Source organism: Ipomoea nil, unplaced genomic scaffold, assembly GCF_001879475.1.
Source record: "Ipomoea nil cultivar Tokyo-kokei standard unplaced genomic scaffold, Asagao_1.1 scaffold0418, whole genome shotgun sequence".
NCBI lineage: Eukaryota > Viridiplantae > Streptophyta > Magnoliopsida > Solanales > Convolvulaceae > Ipomoea > Ipomoea nil.
In genome coordinates this window covers 351436-368892 of record NW_017616846.1, presented here as the reverse complement: position 1 = coordinate 368892, position 17457 = coordinate 351436, and the positions used below count along the sequence as shown (strand labels likewise).

At 35.2% G+C, this 17457-nt stretch overlaps 4 protein-coding genes and 1 long non-coding RNA gene across 7 annotated transcripts; 3 read left to right on the top strand and 2 right to left on the bottom strand.

The window, feature by feature from the left end:
* Positions 1 to 109: 109 nt before the first annotated feature.
* On the top strand, positions 110 to 2653 carry LOC109172470 (WAT1-related protein At5g64700-like). Its single transcript, XM_019321629.1, has 5 exons — positions 110 to 225; positions 540 to 792; positions 875 to 1033; positions 1124 to 1275; positions 2390 to 2653. Exons 1-5 carry the CDS (start codon positions 110 to 112, stop codon positions 2598 to 2600), a joined length of 891 nt encoding a protein of 296 aa, XP_019177174.1. The 3' UTR covers positions 2601 to 2653.
* Positions 2654 to 4078: 1425 nt separating this feature from the next.
* On the top strand, positions 4079 to 5489 carry LOC109172716. The gene is made up of 2 exons (XM_019321947.1): positions 4079 to 4522; positions 4858 to 5489. Exons 1-2 carry the CDS (start codon positions 4310 to 4312, stop codon positions 5329 to 5331), a joined length of 687 nt encoding a protein of 228 aa, XP_019177492.1. The 5' UTR covers positions 4079 to 4309; the 3' UTR covers positions 5332 to 5489.
* Positions 5490 to 5775: 286 nt separating this feature from the next.
* Positions 5776 to 8038, top strand: LOC109172717 (GATA type zinc finger protein asd-4-like). Of its 3 annotated transcripts, none has more exons than XM_019321950.1 (3): positions 5776 to 6232; positions 7290 to 7649; positions 7684 to 8032. In XM_019321950.1, exons 1-3 carry the CDS (start codon positions 6056 to 6058, stop codon positions 7693 to 7695), a joined length of 549 nt encoding a protein of 182 aa, XP_019177495.1. In that variant the 5' UTR covers positions 5776 to 6055; the 3' UTR covers positions 7696 to 8032. The 3 variants fall into 3 exon arrangements, with proteins under 3 accessions (XP_019177495.1, XP_019177494.1, XP_019177493.1); XM_019321949.1 differs by having other exon boundaries at positions 7290 to 7653; XM_019321948.1 differs by having other exon boundaries at positions 7290 to 8038.
* LOC109172718 lies at positions 7947 to 9456 on the bottom strand. The gene is made up of 2 exons (XR_002052781.1): positions 8852 to 9456; positions 7947 to 8270 (listed from the first exon to the last, which is right to left on the bottom strand). It is a non-coding gene; the product is annotated as an uncharacterized LOC109172718 (long non-coding RNA).
* A 352-nt stretch (positions 9457 to 9808) lies between these two features.
* LOC109172715 (trihelix transcription factor GT-2-like) lies at positions 9809 to 12641 on the bottom strand. Its single transcript, XM_019321946.1, has 2 exons — positions 11928 to 12641; positions 9809 to 11314 (listed from the first exon to the last, which is right to left on the bottom strand). The coding sequence occupies exons 1-2, from the start codon at positions 12161 to 12163 to the stop codon at positions 10108 to 10110; spliced, it is 1443 nt and encodes a 480-aa protein (XP_019177491.1). The 5' UTR covers positions 12164 to 12641; the 3' UTR covers positions 9809 to 10107.
* Positions 12642 to 17457: the final 4816 nt, after the last annotated feature.

Here is a 17457-nt window from a genome sequence, read left to right as displayed (position 1 = left end):
CTTGCGGTCTGGTGGCAATTCGCACCAGATTGCGCCCCTATATATATATATTATTTTATATTTATCTCCGACATATAAATATAAATAAATTAATTTACGGCATGACAGGATGACACTGAGTTTGAATTTGTATGCTGTGGGGGTGAAGCTAACCAATGAAACTTTGGGCGCTGCAGCTTCGAACAGCCTTCCGGTCCCAACTTTCTTCTTGGCACTTATTTTCCGGTACAAATTATTGCTTTATTATATGATCGAATTAATATCTACTTACTATTGTTAATTTCTCCATTTAAAAAAAAAAATCAAATCAACCTCAAAAGTCAATTAGATCTATGAACTTTTAGGAGTTATATATGATACGATTAAACACAAATTATTTTTGTGCATCAAAGTCCAAGAACATGTTATTGACCTGTAATAGTCAGCCCATTAAATTTCTGACGAGATTCAAGATATATAGGCTATTACAGGTTAATAACTTATTAGTGTTCGACTTTGATGCACAAAAATAATATATTGATATGTTTATGGAATTACAGAACGGAGAAGTTGGAGCTAAAGAAAATGAGTGGAATAGTGAAGATCTTAGGGGTATGCCTTTGCGGTGGTGGAGCGGCGACCATTGCATTGTACAGTGGACCAACTTTTAAGCTACTGCTACATCACCACCTCTTCAACTTGCACGGCCACACTGCATCTCCGGTGGCTTCTTCTTCCGGCAAGAAATGGATTATGGGTGTCATTTTTACCTTCTTATCTACGGTTTGTGGGAGTTTCTGGATGGTCATACAGGTAATATTTAACTTTATTTTCTTAAGTTTAAATCTATAGTAAAACTCTACTATACGTTTATATTTTATGTTTATATCATCAGAGTGGAGTTCTGAGACGATACCCTTCCAAGCTTTTGAACACAACTCTTCAGATTGCCATTAGCTCTGTTCAAACATTTGTTGTTGCTCTTATTTTTGAGAGAGATTTTGATCAATGGAAGCTTGGCTGGAATTTCGGACTCCTAGCTGTTGCTTACTGTGTAAGTTTTTTTTTTTTTTGGGTGTGATTATTCATATATGCATTATATATACTAAATTTGTTGGTGTTGATGAAAACTATGTACTACTAGGGAATTGTTGTGACAGGGCTTGTAGTTTACCTGCAAATTTGGGTTGTGCACAAGAAAGGTCCTCTCTTCTTGTCAATCTCTACACCTCTATCTTTGATCTTCACCATGGCTTTTTCTGTATTCTTCTTCGGATCCATTGTTAGTTTGGGAAGGTACGTATGTGCACTATCTCATCACTCCCTACTCCAAATTCAAGAATCACAACCTAGTCGAATTGGTCAGATAGTATATACTTCATCTGTCCAATTTTATCTGTCTTATTTATAATTTATTGGTCAAATTATAAATTCTTTCTTCTTTGTTTATTTTCTTTAATTTTTGTGTGTTTAATAGTACTTGTAGTGTAGTTTCTAAATATATAAATTTTGTATAGTAATACTAAAGTTAATATTATGAAAAATTGGATTAAAAATAATTTCAGTCAAGTCTCATTAATCGAACCAGACACAAAATGTGACGGAGGGAATAGTTGATTTGATAAATAAAAAATTTTAAATTCCACTTTTCATGCATCGGTGTTGCATATTGACTTTCTTCGGTTTTGCCGATTCCCATGAGTGCTGCCTATGGGCCTTGTTAACTTTTTTGGCTTGAGCAGATCAATTAGCTATGAGGTGCTATATATTATTGGCCGTATTAGTTTGAACCGGTCAACCTCTATGAGCTACTAAGATCAATCACATTAATATAATTTTATCACAAATTTTTAGAAACAAGTAGGAAAGAATTGAGAGAAAATGATGGGAAAAAAAAATAGAAGCTGTCAGAAAAAAAATGGAAAATATTGTCTTTAACGCGCCTAGCAGGTGTGCTTTTGTGCGTAGCAGGGCACAAAATTATTTTCATTTTTTGTTCTTCTCCTGGGCTCCAATAAAAAAAAAAAAAAAAAAAAAAAAAAAAAAAAAAAACATATTTACGGCAAATTCATTTTCATCTCTCTCATCTCTCATCTCTCTTCCATATCATCACTTTTCTCATTCATCATAGAAAAAAATTCACAAAAAAATTACTTATGGGCTTGCTCTAAGAGTCTAAGCTAGTTTATTTCCTTGGGATCATTTGATTGACTTTACCTACAGACTAGAGTTAGATCTATCAAAATTAGACGGTGGGACAAACCCACCTTAGGACAAGGTGGACTTTTAATGCTGGCCTAAAGGACCCGCCCTGTCCCGTTTAGGCCTGTGGGGTTAGGCGGGGCCCGCCATGATTACTTTTATTTTTAAAAAATTGTACTGTACTTCTATAATTATGTATAATTTGCAGTATTCTTGGAGCGGTGTTCTTGATCGTAGGTCTGTATTGTGTATTGTGGGCAAAGAAAAAGGAGCAAGAAATGACAGAAAACCGCACTGGTAATCTAACGATTGAGAGCGAGAAGGGATCAGTTGCCGGATCATCAGGGTATGAATTGACTGAAGAAACCGACATACCAGCGCCGCAACCTCACCACCAACGTTCAACTTCTCTGGTGTAACGACTCCATCGAAGGAGATGAGCTTTTGTTCAGTAACTTTGCATATGAGATACATTACCAACCTTAAACATGATCTTTGAACCGACGATCAAACAAATTTATATTACAAGCTGTTAGACTGTCTTAGAATAGAAAGTGATTTTAAAATAGTTTTCCTTATCTGAAATATAAATTAAAAATTTAATAAATTAACATTCATATATGAATTAATGAAATAATTGATAATTGATTACTTGAATACTTTCACTATTAACAAATTAGAAAAATACATATATTATAATTAGTATAATAATAAAAAAATAATTAGTATAAAAAAAATTGAATGAGGTAGTAGAACATATTTTTGTCCACAAAAAAAGCGTAATATCCTTGCCTCAAGAGCCTTCACACTCCGCTTCGATAGTATAGTAGAGAGTTAATTTTATTTTTGGTACTAGATTTATAGGTGACAGTACATTTTTAGTCTTTTTTTTTTTTTTGATTTATTAAAACATCTTTATTTGGTCTAATATTATCGTGACATGACCATGTTTAGTCCTCCATCAACAAAATCGTTGAAATGTCGTTAATGAAAAAATATTTCAATCTTCTTTTTTTTTTTTAATATACAAAGTACGTTGAACCGCTATATTTTTTATATTTATTCTTTGGAAAAAATTCATAATTGAAGATCAAAATGTCATTGTATTTAATGATATTTAAATTGTTTTGTTGATAAAAGACAAAAAATAGATATGCCACAATAATACTGTAACCAAAAGTGGATGTTACGATTAAAAAAAAAAAACTTAAAGTAGACTGTCACCTATAAATCTAGGACAAAAAATATACGAAGTAATTAACTCTATAGTAGATGGATAAATTATGGTGACTCAATGACCTCTTAGGTTGGAGGGTCAATGCTTGTTGCACACAATGAACTCACCATATTTGGTGTAACCTTACACTGCGACTATGTTGTCTTGTTCATGTCTCCTTGCACACAATTTATCACCTGAGAACTAACTAAACTGTCTATGTGGGCTACTATAACCTATTTTGATTTAGGGGAAAGTTGATAGCTACACCTCCGGTGAAACTTGTCTTATAACCACTGACACTTGTCGACAAGAACCACAAAAAGATAAATTATTTATGTTACTTATAATTGAATAACTTGAATCAAGAAAGTTATAAATAAGTAACTCACAATTGTCTAACTTGGAACCTTAACTTATAGTTATTAAGTTTACTGATTGTCTGAGTGACTAACTCAATTGAGGTTGTCCCATTCTAAATTGGTCATTGTGTAAATGCAATCTGACCAACCAATAATGTGTTATACGTAACAAATAAAAAGTTACAAGTAGTAGTTTATATTTAAAATTAGGGAAGAGAAAATGGTAAAATAAATCCTCCAAACGTTAACAAAAATACAAAACTATTAAATAACGTTAATTAATATTTTTGCAAAATAAAGTAGAGCAGGAGTCCGCCTGCGACGGAGAACAAATGTCGGAGTCGGAGTCGGAGCAACGAACGGTTAACATTGCTCCTCCCGGCTCCCGCCATGTATAAACTACCTGCAGAGCTCCCTTTGGGTCTCACTGCCGTCATTCTCCCATCGTCTTCCTCGAGCGGCGAGAGAGAGAGAGAAAAGAAAAGACCGTCCGATCTTTTCTCCCTCTCTCTCTCTTGCCACCGCCTCGTTCATTTTTTCACGCAGTGAGATGGGAGGATGTGCGAGCAGGCCTAAGGTTTTGAGGGACGACATCGACGCCCCGATCCCACTGCCGCCGCCGGTGGTGGTGGAGGAGGAGGTCACCAAGGACGTGGTGGTGGTGGAAGAAGCCCCCGCCGCCGCCGTCGAGGGGGCGTCCCAATTTGAAGATGTCGATGATGTTAACGACATCCCTTCTGTGACTGATCACCTGTCCACTCAGGTAGCATTTTCATTTTTTCATGCGTGCCATGTGTTTGATATTTTGTTCTTCCATGTTCGTCTGTAACTTTTTTTGCTGTTAAATTTGTGTCTGCATTTCTAGCATTAAATCAAAGCCAAATACCATCAAATTTTATTTTTTAAAAAAATTTTTGTTTATGATGCTTATGTTCTCATTTCATGCATGCCAAGTGTTTGATGTTTTGTTCTGCTATGTTTCTCTGTAACTTTTTTGCTGTTAAATTTGTGTCTGGAATCCCTGCATTTCCAACATTTTGTTCTCATTCTTGTGCGATTCACAAAATTGAAGGTATTTTTGCTGTCTTTTGTTCTTAGGATGAAGAGCAGAGCTTAGAAGAGGTAAAGGAGGAAATTTTTGAAACCAAGCAAGCTTCTGAGCCATCCAAATCCAAGCCCCAAGAACATGAAACCCCAATAGAAGAGCAGGAGGCACTGGATCTCATTGTTCTTTATGCATCTGCAGAACCCGAGCCAGAAGAGACAGAAACATGCATGGAGAAGACAATAGAGGAGGTTAAGGAAGTAACAGAGGTTACTAGGATGGATGACAGAACTCCTGAGTGGAAAACAGAAGAGGATTTGGACATTGCAGAGGATGATGTCCCAAAACCTGAAATTGAAGCAGAAGCAGAAGCAGAAGAGGGTTCAGAGTTTGGATTGGATCATTCCTCAGAACCTGAGAACAGAGAAGAAGAAACTGCAACTGCTCCAACAACCAAGGGATCAAAGAAGGCAAAAAAACAGTACTGGCAAATTGGTACACTTCTCAGTCTTGGTAAAGCCAAATGAGAGTATACAACCAAGTGGAATTCTCCTTCTTGTATCAATGGCTGAACTCATTCCCTAGAATGTCATTTTATATGATATTCCTAGGTGCCCACCAACATTTTGTCACCAGTACCAATTTTGAAAGTGAAATGGGAAGTTATTGGAACTGTTTTCTTGAATGGAAATTTTTCCTATTAGTGCTGAATATTAATGAACTTGGAATAGTTGGGCCATCTGTTTACCTTCTGAATATTATGGATCATACGTGACACATGGACATAATGAGAAATCTTAAATGTCACATTCAAGGCGGAGACTAATATCGGCTTCTGTTCAGACGTCATTATCATTGAAGCACATTTCACGATTTAACTTATTTAACGGGTAAGGACAAATAAAAACTCTTGAGATTGAGTCAATTCTTTTATAAAGTGATGAATTTGTTGAAGAGTAGAGACAGGCAGGCACGTTGGACACCTATTAAAGCAGTGTCCCTGGTTACAACATGGCAGAATAAATGTCGGAACAAACAACACCGCTGTCTTCCCCACTCTATATATTGCTCTCCCTCTCCCCTACCCTCTTTGACAAACCAAAAGCCTGAGAATTTTTTTATCTTTTTTTTAAATACCCTTTTTAAAAAACTCATTTTCTTCTCTAGCCACTAAAATATCCTGCATTTCTTACATATCCTGCCCAAAGGGGATAGTTTATTGACGAGATATTAAGCTCATTGGGAGAGAACATGGGGGGTTGTGCCACCAAGCCTAAGGTGTTGAAGGACGGCGCCGCCGGAGCTCCGATGCCTGAGGCGCAGAAGGAAGAGAGTGCCGCCGAGGACTTGACGGCGGTGAAAGAAGGAGCCGCCGGGGCTGATGACGAGGCCAACAAACGCCGTTCTTTAAGCAACCTGTTCAAGGAGGTACCAATTATCCGTACATTTTTTTTTTATTTCCTGCTCATTTCTTGGTTTTAGTGTGTGATTTTGCTCAAGTTTCAAACTTTGTGTGCTTTTTTCAATACCCAAATCGATTGCTCTTGAATCTTGGTGTATATTTTGTCTGCCTTGAATGTTGTGGGTCCTCTCATGTTCAAAGGAAATATCTTTTCCTCGAGCTTGAAAGAATCAAAGGGGAATGGAAATTCATTCTTCAAAAAAGAAGAAGAAAGAGGAAAAGTTGTCTTTTTTACCACTTAATTATCAAGAACATGAATACAGACATGGTAGAAGGAAGGGGGAAAGACATGAATAGAGTGTTAAAGCTGAAGGTGGTTCCTTTTTCACTATTTTCCCCTTGCCTTTTGGCTTGTGGTCATGATTAGCCAAGCACTGGCAATCATTTCTTATATTCCCATTTGATTAAGTATTGTGATGAGTTTCAAACCGTGCCTCGTAAAACAGCATGCCATCACACCCTTTTTTTGATTTCAAAACACAAATAAAAGTTAAAGTAATGTTAACTTTCCCAACTTTTTATCACTTGTGTTGGTGCTGTATAGTCATGTTTCACAGAAAAATGTAGACTAAGGCATTGAAAGCTAGCTCGGTTTCTCTCCTCGGCTAGCTAAAACGGGGGAAAAGAAAGTAAGAAAGTTGGACACGTCGCTTTCTGGCATTTAGAGCTAATGATTTCAGAAATAGAGTTATGGCCAGTGGGATTTGTTTATTTGTTTTGAACATGAATGGACTGTCATTACTTTTTTCTTCTCTAATGATCTGTCTGTTGAATCTGTTCTTGATTCATTGCTGGATGGAAACAAAGATATTAAGGAAATTTAATTCGTTTGTTTACCTGTGATACTACTTGCTAGGATCAAATGCTTACTACGCTAAAAGCTATAGGTTGTAGCCCTTCAGGGGCTTCCGCCAAATTTGCTTTAATATGCATCAAGTACACGACTGTATATATCGTTTGCTTTATTACTCGAGAGATGTATAAATTCTTGAATTCTTGAGGCATGCATCTCGGTTTCTGTAGAGCGAGGAGAAGAGCTTAGAGGATGGGAAAGATGAGACTTACGAAACCAAGCAAGCAACTGATCTGTCTGCACCCAATTCAAAAGAAACCGAAAAGCCCAAATGTGCAGAGGAGCAGACTCCAGCTCCAGTCGTCGTTGATGCTCCTGCAAAAACCGAAGCACAAAAGACGCAAGAAGTTGCATCAACAGCAGAGGTCCCGAAGCTTGAAACGTCTTGCGAGGAGAAAATAGAGGATGTTAAACCAACAACTGAGGTGAGAACTGAAGAGGAGAAGCCCACCGAAGATTCTCAGAAATCTGACACTCCTGTGGAGAAAAAAACAGAAAACCAAAATCCCGAGAAGAAAACAGAACAAGCACCAGCAATGCCTCAAATAGAGGACAAGAAACCTCCCAGTACACTAGAGAAGATGACGGAGAACTGAAAGAATGTCGAGTGTTCTATGTACAATGCAGAATACTAGACCATATTCAATCAGAAGATCACCCACCTTTTCCTTTCAGCTAAAGGGTATCAGTAACCATTAGCGGGAACTGGGAAGGAGTCAATTCTTTTGAAGGATCAATATTTTGTACCATTTTCCGTGTGGTTTGGGCTTGAATTATTTCCTAGGATCAATACTGTGCACCATATTCTGTGTGATTTGAGCTTTGTGACATTAATGTTTTCCCCTTGTCTACTTGTGTGTCTGTATTGGCTCTTAAAGACCAAATCTTTTTTGTACAATCCATTTTCATTGTATCTGCATCTTGACATTTTTTGGCTGATTAGTCTGCATAATGAAATCTTTGGTGGTATCCATATCCTTGTTGCCAAACATTATTGATGTTTCAATACACCCACACGTACATCCCTACAGGCTACATTACATAAGCTAAAAACAAAGCTCACCAAATATGGTGGGCTCCGTGTGCATTAGGCTCTAATTCTCTCACCTAATGGGCTTTACTGTGAATCTGTGTTTTATCCATGTACTATCCTGTCGAGTTGAGGTGTGGGTGTCATGGAGGTAAGAGAATTTTGCCTTTTGTGACAAAACAAAGCTCAGATCAGTTCTTATACCATTATTGTACATAGATATCCATACAAACCTTTATTATAATCCTTCAATTCAAAAGTAATGATAAATTGATAAATCAAAATTATATATTAACATTTAATTTAAATGTACATCATATAATTAATTAATTAATTAAAAAAATGTCACATTTTTTTACAACAAGAAAAATTCATAATCATCACCCGAAACGTGTATGAGTAAACCCACTCCTGTTAAATTTCACTTATTTTTGTTTAAACAAGTGGGCATGGTGTCTTTTTAGTATGGTAAAATTTTCTAATAACTTAATTAAATGACAATTAAGAGGGATACCATTAAAATAGTTTGGGCTTGCCAGGTAAAATGCTCTTAATGGAATTTCATTGAAGAGTAATTTCTAATTTTATTTCCTACCAATCGACCTTATAGTTTGGGTGCAAAACGTTATAAACATATAGGCAAAGTCAAAGGACAATCTTTTATGAAAAAAGAGAACAAACAAGGTGAAGAGGAGTTTGTACCGTGTTCTTGACCAGGAGTGTAATCTAGTTCAGGGATGCCTTCTCTAGGACCAAGAAAAGGCTGAGTAGGTTCGGGTGGACATAAATCAATTTTAATTGTTCAAAAAAGATGAACATTCTTCGAGCCCACTGCTTGTAATTTTTCCCATCGAGAACAGTGATCTTGAATAGATTGGGTATGACAGAAACTCGATCTATCAAGATCACTGCGCTTGATGGAAAAAACTACAAATGGTGAGCTCAAAAAATGCTCATCCTTTTCGAACAATTAAAATTGGTCTATTGTTCTCAGATCCACAGCTAGTGTTCCCTTCAGACTTAAGGAAGCAAACAAAGGAGAGGAAGAAGGTTTTTTTGTTGTGTGTTTTTATACAAATGAGATGGGGTTTATATAGTAGAGGGCTCCAACTAACCTCTACATTTTAGCCACAAACTAAACTAATTAAAAGGAAGCCACAAATAATATAACTAGAGAATAGTCAAGAAAGAGAGAAAAAGAAGGAAGTTTATTAACAAACTCCCAAACAACTCATGACCAGAAATATATTATGGACAAAACTCTTCTTTATGGAATGATTTCCCAACCCAAAAAGTTTGGATTTTTAAGAATATACTTACCACATGAATGAAATTTAATTGACTGAAAATTTTATCGAAAGTGTTAGTGGTTGGACGAACTTGTATTAAATTGACTAATGGTAACATGTCATTGAAGATAAATTCAAGCATATACAGAATGGTAGATAGTTAGATACAACAACTACATGGGTGATCATTCTTTGTGTTTGTCCCTGTCTTAGGACAATGTTGTCTGCTAAACTTTCTCAACAATCATGAATATGTTTTGTCTGAAAACGGTACACAACTTACATGCTAAAATTAAAGCATGTGCTCCATCTCAACTAAAAGCTTAAGCTGATAGTTGGATTGCACATTAATGACTATATGCTCAACAGCTAAAATTCGAAGTATTTCACCACTGTGGATGGTTTTATTGCAATAAATAAAGAAGCAATCAATGAGATTTAGGTCTGTACTTTGGGGGGGGGGGGGGGGGGGGGTACAAACTACAAACAAACACAAACTGACCAATTTGAACTTGTAAAGACACAAGGACAGGGAATATGCAAAACAGCTTAACACCTATTCTGTATCACTATTTACCCAACAATGTATGGTATGATTAAATATGCATATTAAGGTGCCACCCGAAAAAAAATGGAATCTTTACCTTACCCTCCAAATCACATTGAGAGCTAGCTAGCTTGGTTGGCAACAATCTGGAACTCATCATCTTCGCTTTCTTCGCTATCTTCGTCGTGTTCTTGGGTTTGATGGGCGTTTGATCTTTCCCCGTCCTCTTTCCCGGGTTGTTGGTGTTGGTTTTGGGTCATGATTTGCAGTAACATTTCCCCGGCTTTGAGGTTGAAGTTGGGAAGATCTGGGGTGGGACTTAGCTCGACTTTTCTCGACTTGGTTTGATAGAGGGAATCAAGAATGTGGAAATAAGGGCAGGTTTTCGAGTCCTCTGGCCTTCTCTTATTGCTGTCTTTTACTCGCCTGTAATACTTGTTTATGTTCTCCCATTTCTCCTTGCATCTTTTGGCGTTTCTATCGTATCCGAGCTTCTTCATCTCAGCTGAGATGTCTTCCCACAAGGGGCCTTTTGATCCATTGTCATGGTGTTGAAGGTCCAGATTTGTTCTGATTTGGATCAGAGCTTCAATTTCGGGTTTAGGCCATCTGGATGATGATGATGATGAGGAGATTGTGGTGTCTCCAGAGCCATTCTCCTTTGTCTGCGCCGCAAATTCTTGAACATCCTCGGACTGAGGTTTGTGAGGTACGAGGATTGGTTGTTTTGAGATTTTCTGCAGAAAAGCGATGACGGCGGCGTCTTTTGCCTCTGCAATGGCGCGCTCTTTGGCTAGGGATTCTTGTTCTCTCTTTAGCCTTTCAATTTCTTGTTTCTTCCATGCTTCTTCTCTCGCCATTCTCTCGTTCTCGCACCGCTCTATTGCTTCTAGAAACTTCTTCTGCAGATCCTCCTGCTTCTCCAGCACCTCCTTCATCATCTTCTCGAAATACCCCGCCAGCTTCCTCTTCCTCCCGGAGCTCCCGCCGGAGGAGTACGTCGTCGACGTCGACGCCGACAGTACGTCGGCGTCGGCGCCGAAGCCGTGAGGCCGCATTCTGAAATCCTGCACTATGTTGGTGTTGGGCTTTATCATCGCCACCGGCGACGGAGACGCCAACTCCGGCGGCTCCGCCGCGGCGGCGCCGCCGATCTTGTTGTGGCTCTGCATGGCGTCGAAAACCTCCAGCTGCTCAAAGAATCGGTAGTTCTTCCCGGTTTGCCGCCCGGATCGGCCCTCCTTGGTTCTCCGATGATATTTGTATATGTTCTCGAACTTCTCCCTGCACTTCTTCGCGCTTCTCTGATACCCAAACTCCTCCATTTTCCTGATCATCAACCATAAGTTTATACCTCATTTCTTCCCCAGAATTCATCACTACAAATCCAAATATCAAACACTAACGATATACCAAACAACAACATAAATTACCCAGAATTAGTTCAGTTATTCTGATTAACTACTAACATTCTTGAAATTAGATCAAAATGAAAGTTTGAAAATTTACTATAGTTCATCAAACCGACACTGGTTAGTTGAATTGGCATCCAGATCTCTTGTTCAAACGAGTTTCGGGTTTGAACTTTATAGTCGAATTGACATTTAGATTCCTTGTTTAAGGGAGTTTGGGGGTTGAAGTTCATCATTGTATGAGTTTAATGTTTGTATTTCAAGAATTTGTGAACCAAAAATACAGTAGTAAGCGAAGAAGAAACAATTTTGAATCAAAGTGTGAAACAGATCATTAAACATCATACTAAGCGAAGAAGAAACAAATTTGTACTTATGAATGTTGTAAGGATGGGATATATTCATTCATATGCTACCTTGATTACATCTTTCTGGAATGCTCCAGAAAAGGCAAAAAACAAAAAGAAAGGGACAAAAATGGTGAAATTGAAAGAAAATCCCAGTTAGAGAGATGGGATATGGAATCCTACCTTGAAACTTCATCCCAGAGAGGGCCTTTGAGGGTGGAATCACGAAATGCAAGGTCCATTTCAGAGCGAATCTTGAGCAGAGTGAGCGTTTCTTCGTGCGGCCACCGGTTGCCGCCGCCGGAGTTCTGGTTGCCGCCCTCTTCTTCCCCACCGCCGCCGTCATTCTGCGGCTCCGCCACCGCGGCAGCGCCTCCTCCGCCGCCCGGATTATCCAGCAACACTGCAGTTTCCAGCATATCTGTGGTCTGGGTAGCTCAAGTTAATAAGAATTTTCTTTTCTTTTCTTTTTTCTTTTTTGGTGCGTGAAGGTGAATTATTGGGGTAAAATCATTGCAGGGGAGCACTTACTCCTTTTGGGTTGTTTTGAAAATAATAAAGTTTGAATCTTTTTTGGACAAAAATCAAAGAAAATAAAGAAAATTGTGATGGGTTAATTGATGACAAGAAAATTGGGTGGTGAAATTAGGGCTTTTCTTAGAGGTTGGGGGTTGTGTGGAGATAAGAAATGCAATGTTAAATAGTGACATGTCAGGATTTGATTGCTTGGAAATGGGAATTGTTGAATTTTCCTCCTCCTTTGACTTTTTCTTCCCAACCAATCAAATTTTGACGGCTAGTCAAATTGCTAGGGTGGAGCCTAGGAGGAACCAGCTTGGATCAATGGGAGATTTGGAGGGCTCCTTTGGAATATTAGCAAAAATATGTCCTCTCCTTCCAACTATTCCTAAACTTTTCAGGATAAATCTCATCGATCTTCAATGACAGTAGTTAAATCTCATCCTTCTGTAATGGTAAAAATTAAGTTTTAAGTGTCTCATGCAGTCACGTCTGTTCGGTCCTGTTCAGTCGAGGAGCGTTTTAAAAAGATGGAATTAGGTGGTGGCACTTTGATCATGGGAGGCAAGAACAAGTGGGAGAAGGGGATAAGAAAAATGAGGTGAGGGATGGAAAAAGTTAAAAAAAGAAAGTTGAAATGTCTATCCCAAGTTGGAATTTATAAGGTTGTTGTTACTTAAAACCTAAATATGGTTAAAAAGTCACTCATATGGCCACCCCTTTTGCTTTTGAAGCCATATATGTTTGATTTCACACGTACGAGGCTTTGCCTTTTTATCTCTTTCGTTCCTACTTTTCCTTTGCATCTCTATCTGCACTTGCATACTTGCATGGAATTGTGGAAATTGCTTTTCTTACTTAACTCTTAATTGCAATTAACTAACTAATAACATCTTTCTTTTTTTTTTTTTTGACTTGGTTAAACAATCAATAAGAGTGTTTGATTAATTAACTTTTTGTAACAATTTCTTACTCCAAAATGCTAAAATTTTAAAAAATGTTCAAAATAGTTTTTTTCGATTAGCTTTTTGAGAGTCATTTTGCATTTAATCAACTATCAACTAATAGAACCTGGGGGTGTGGTTAAGTGTAAAAGGACTCATCCATCCTTAACCAATGGTCCTGGGCTACACCAAAAAAAAAAAAAAAAAAAAAAAAAAAAAATCAGCTAACTGTTAATTCACCAAACACTTTTCTACAATCAGCTAATGCTATATCAAACACATTAACACAATCAACTAACAACTATTTACCAAACACCCCCAAAGAATTTTTCAGATCTCCAAACTTGTAAGAGAAGTCCTATCCAATCGAAAAGTTTAGATTTCTCACCATTTTAGAGTGAATGAAAATTTTAAAAACTTTCAAGGGTGCTTTAGTTTCTAAGTCGACCATAAGAAAAATGCATGGTTGAGATTGTTTGTTAATCAAAATTATACAAGAGACAAGTCTCGTGTCAACCTTATGCACCTATACTTTATCAACTAGTCAAGAATATTAATGGATAAAAGTTAAAATTTAATAATAAAATATAATATCAAGGTTGTTATTTAACATAAGAATTGGCATGCATTTCCTTTTTTGAAAATAATCAAAAAAGTTAATACGTGTTAAGTGTCAAAAAGTAAAACTAACAAAAGAAAATTATAGCACCAAATAGAATAAAGGATTAAAATTATCATGAATTTCACCATAGACCAACACTCGTTCTCGTCATGTATTTTTTTACTAATTGCTCAATAGAAAAAGAAAATAAAATAAAATAAAATAATATAATAATAATAATAATAATAATAATAATAATAATAATAATAAATCCAATTCGCCTATTGTATATCGAAGATCAATCATTATATTAAAAAAAATGAAATAAAAAGTAAGAGTAAGTGTGATATAAGTTGATAAAAAGAATAAATAAAAGAGAGAATTATCCTTTGGAATGGGAAAGGGACAAACAATGATAGGTGTAATGAGTGGGTTGAAATAATGGAGGGGTGAGGTGGTGGGCTTCCTTTCATGAGAAGATAGAAAGGAATATTAATGGAGGAGGAAGAGGCTGGGCACTGTGTATTATGTCATTCTCACCATCATCATCTTGCCCATGAGTGAAGGAATTCTCATCCTCTCTCTTTACTACTACTACTATTAATTCTCACATTTACTAAGCACCTTATACTCAGATGAGACCTCAGTAACTTTTCTTGAGAGAGAGATCACTGGATCAAACTTCGATAGTGGAAAATTGACTCTTATCTTTTAGGCTGCAATAGATAATGAAAGTATAGAACAAATACTATCCTCTAATAGAATCAATAGTATTCAAAAAAAAAAAAAAAATCATTCTCACATTTATTGACTATGCATTTATTCTTTACCAATTTATATTGGCATTTATAATTAAGTATAGGTTGTGATAAATGTCATATTTAAAAAATAAAAAAAAAGCTTTTAGGGATTTAATTTGTTCGACTTGCTTTTTGCAGTAGGGTGGAGTCCGATTCATGTCATTTGATCCAGGCAATACCTATATATATGAAATAAATAAATATATATATATATATATATATATATATATATATATATACATATATATATATATATACATATATATATATATATATATATATATATATATATATATATATATATATATATATATATATATATATATATATATATATATATATTGTTGTTGAATATAATGGTCAAACGTACTATATTATTAATTATATTTACAAAGAATTTTACAATGACGTCGTAGATTAGACTATATTTATGTATGTGATACTCTCACTTTTAAAAATAAATACTATTGTCATATGATCATATTTGCTAGTCACTAATTACTATTTTCTCAATGTCCCTATAATTTTGATATTCACCTAATAACAACAACAAAAGTAATTTAAGATAGCACATTGAGACTCATTTTGTCAAATTTGTCACATTTTTCCTGTGCATGTCAAATTGAGAGGCTTTAAATTTGTGCACGCCTTTCATTCCACATGGCTTTGAAACAATTTTTTTTTTAAAAAATGGACCAATTATAGGGATTATGAGATTCTTTTTAATCATGTGTTTTGTAAAGTTATATTTTGTATTTTTTTTAAAGATACATGGAGAGGCAAATTTTATCATGATTTACATTAAATGTATTATATTTTACAAAATTGTATTATATGCTTTTTTACATATATATTGAGACGAGAATTTTACATTAAATTACAATGCTATGTTTTATAAAGTTGTATCTCATATTTTTCTAGAGATACATGGAGGGATAATACAACTTTGCAAGCACGGTTGAGCATATAATTAACATAAATGTGTAATTCAACTATCAGCTTAGACTTTTAGTTGAGATGGGACACATGTTTCAATTTGGTATCAGAGTCATGTCAAAAGTCATGGGTTCAGATTTTTGCGTTACCCGAAAAAAAAAAAAAAAGAAAAAAAAAAAGACTAATCGGCGCTCACACGTGAACATATACCATATAGGCTTTTAGTTGAGATGGAACACATATTTTATTTCTAAAATTTTCTCTTTCTAAATATATATATATATATATATATATATATATATATATATATATATATAATTATATTTGCTCGTAAAATAAATTCAAACATGAAACCTAATAACAACAATAATATCTATATTTTAAGAATATTATACAATGTTGATTGTACTCATATGGATGCTAAAAGTACTATTAAAAATCCTTACAATTTTGTGTATGTTGAGATGTACATATCTAGATTTGTAACTAACACGTTTTCTTTTCTTTTCTTTTTTAGGGATTTTCAGACACATATAAATAGTGTTGATATTTTTCTTAAAACTACCGAAAATACTTGTCATTATTATTTATTTAATTTCCAAAGAAAGCAACAACTTTTATATAAAACACGAAAAATGTGAGCATTTCTAGTCAAATATAATTAATTGATTAATTTCAGTCCAATTCCAATTAATAGTGACTTCACAAGTTCAATCACAGTCATTTTCTTGTGAATAATGCTGGGCCAATTTTTTAGACTTTTTTATACTTCATTTCACATTTTAATCTGTACCAAATATTTGACGGACCACTGAATGTTTATCTTGTTTATTATAACGATTTTGGATTATAAAAATATAAAGCTCCGGTAACATAATTAGCTTATCAGTCAATTTTATTTATTTGACCACTATTAGTTGTTTGACTTAATTAAATAATGAGTGTTTGATTAATTGACTTTTTGTAACAGCTTATTATTCGAAAATGCTATATTATGACGCGTGTTTATTAGATATGATTAGTTTCACGAATCGAAATCTGTGAAACAGTTTCACAAGATACCAAACATAAAAATAAAATCATAATTTTATAACGACAGCTAATTTAAGTTTTATGGAGCAACTAAAGTAATAAAATAAATGTTTTTTTTTATTTTATTGTGGGGCAATAAAATAAATGCTTTTGGTTGAAGCAAAAGTTAGTTGGTTAACCACGTTACCACGAGCCGAGAATGCAATTATTGTTTGATGACTATTGATTAGGATAATGGTACATGCATGTGTCAAATTTATTAAACCTAATTTTTGTAAATTTAAATTGATTTTAAAATTAATTTGTGATGTGAATAGTCAAATTACGTAAAATTATGAATATACGAATGGGAGTAAAAAATTTGAGGCATATAATTTAATCATTGATGAATAATATAAAATTAAATAGTACGAATTTTTGGGTTGACTATTGATGGTGAGGTTGTTGGCTTGTTGCCTTGTTGGCATTATCTGAGGATGTTAAGTGAGAAATGATTAATGCTAATGGAAAGAATCTTTAAATTAATTAACTTGATGGATGAATTGGGTTTAGCAGGTCTAAAAGAAACCTAGGATGATTGGAGTTTAGCAAAGGTTAAGATTAGGAGTCAAGACTGCTTAGCATCTTCAATAGTTCTTGATTTTTTTGCGGTTTTTGAAGTTCAATTAAGAAAGAAAGAGGTGGGCAAGAAAAAATGGACGAAAAAGAAAAAATGAAAAACAATGTTGGCTAACAAAAAAAAAAATTAATTGAGAAAGAGTATAAGTACGCGCCTAGTAGGCGCGTCTACTAGGCGCACTTCTTGCGCTCCATGTGCAGATAACAATATTTGTTTTCTTTTTTCTCTCACCCGCCGGGTTTCACAAAGAAAAAAAAAACAA

Bases quoted from the DNA above. Each gene is read 5' to 3' on its own strand.
- LOC109172470 (XM_019321629.1), top strand. From the start codon at position 110: ATGACACTGAGTTTGAATTTGTATGCTGTGGGGGTGAAGCTAACCAAT. The intron at 793-874 runs GTAATATTTAAC...TTATATCATCAG, and splicing joins GTTTCTGGATGGTCATACAG to AGTGGAGTTCTGAGACGATA. The intron at 1,034-1,123 runs GTAAGTTTTTTT...ATGTACTACTAG, and splicing joins TCCTAGCTGTTGCTTACTGT to GGAATTGTTGTGACAGGGCT.
- LOC109172716 (XM_019321947.1), top strand. From the start codon at position 4,310: ATGGGAGGATGTGCGAGCAGGCCTAAGGTTTTGAGGGACGACATCGAC. The intron at 4,523-4,857 runs GTAGCATTTTCA...TTTTGTTCTTAG, and splicing joins CTGATCACCTGTCCACTCAG to GATGAAGAGCAGAGCTTAGA.
- LOC109172717 (XM_019321948.1), top strand. From the start codon at position 6,056: ATGGGGGGTTGTGCCACCAAGCCTAAGGTGTTGAAGGACGGCGCCGCC. The intron at 6,233-7,289 runs GTACCAATTATC...CGGTTTCTGTAG, and splicing joins TAAGCAACCTGTTCAAGGAG to AGCGAGGAGAAGAGCTTAGA.
- LOC109172715 (XM_019321946.1), bottom strand. From the start codon at position 12,163: ATGCTGGAAACTGCAGTGTTGCTGGATAATCCGGGCGGCGGAGGAGGC. The intron at 11,315-11,927 runs GTAGGATTCCAT...GTTGATGATCAG, and splicing joins CTCTGGGATGAAGTTTCAAG to GAAAATGGAGGAGTTTGGGT.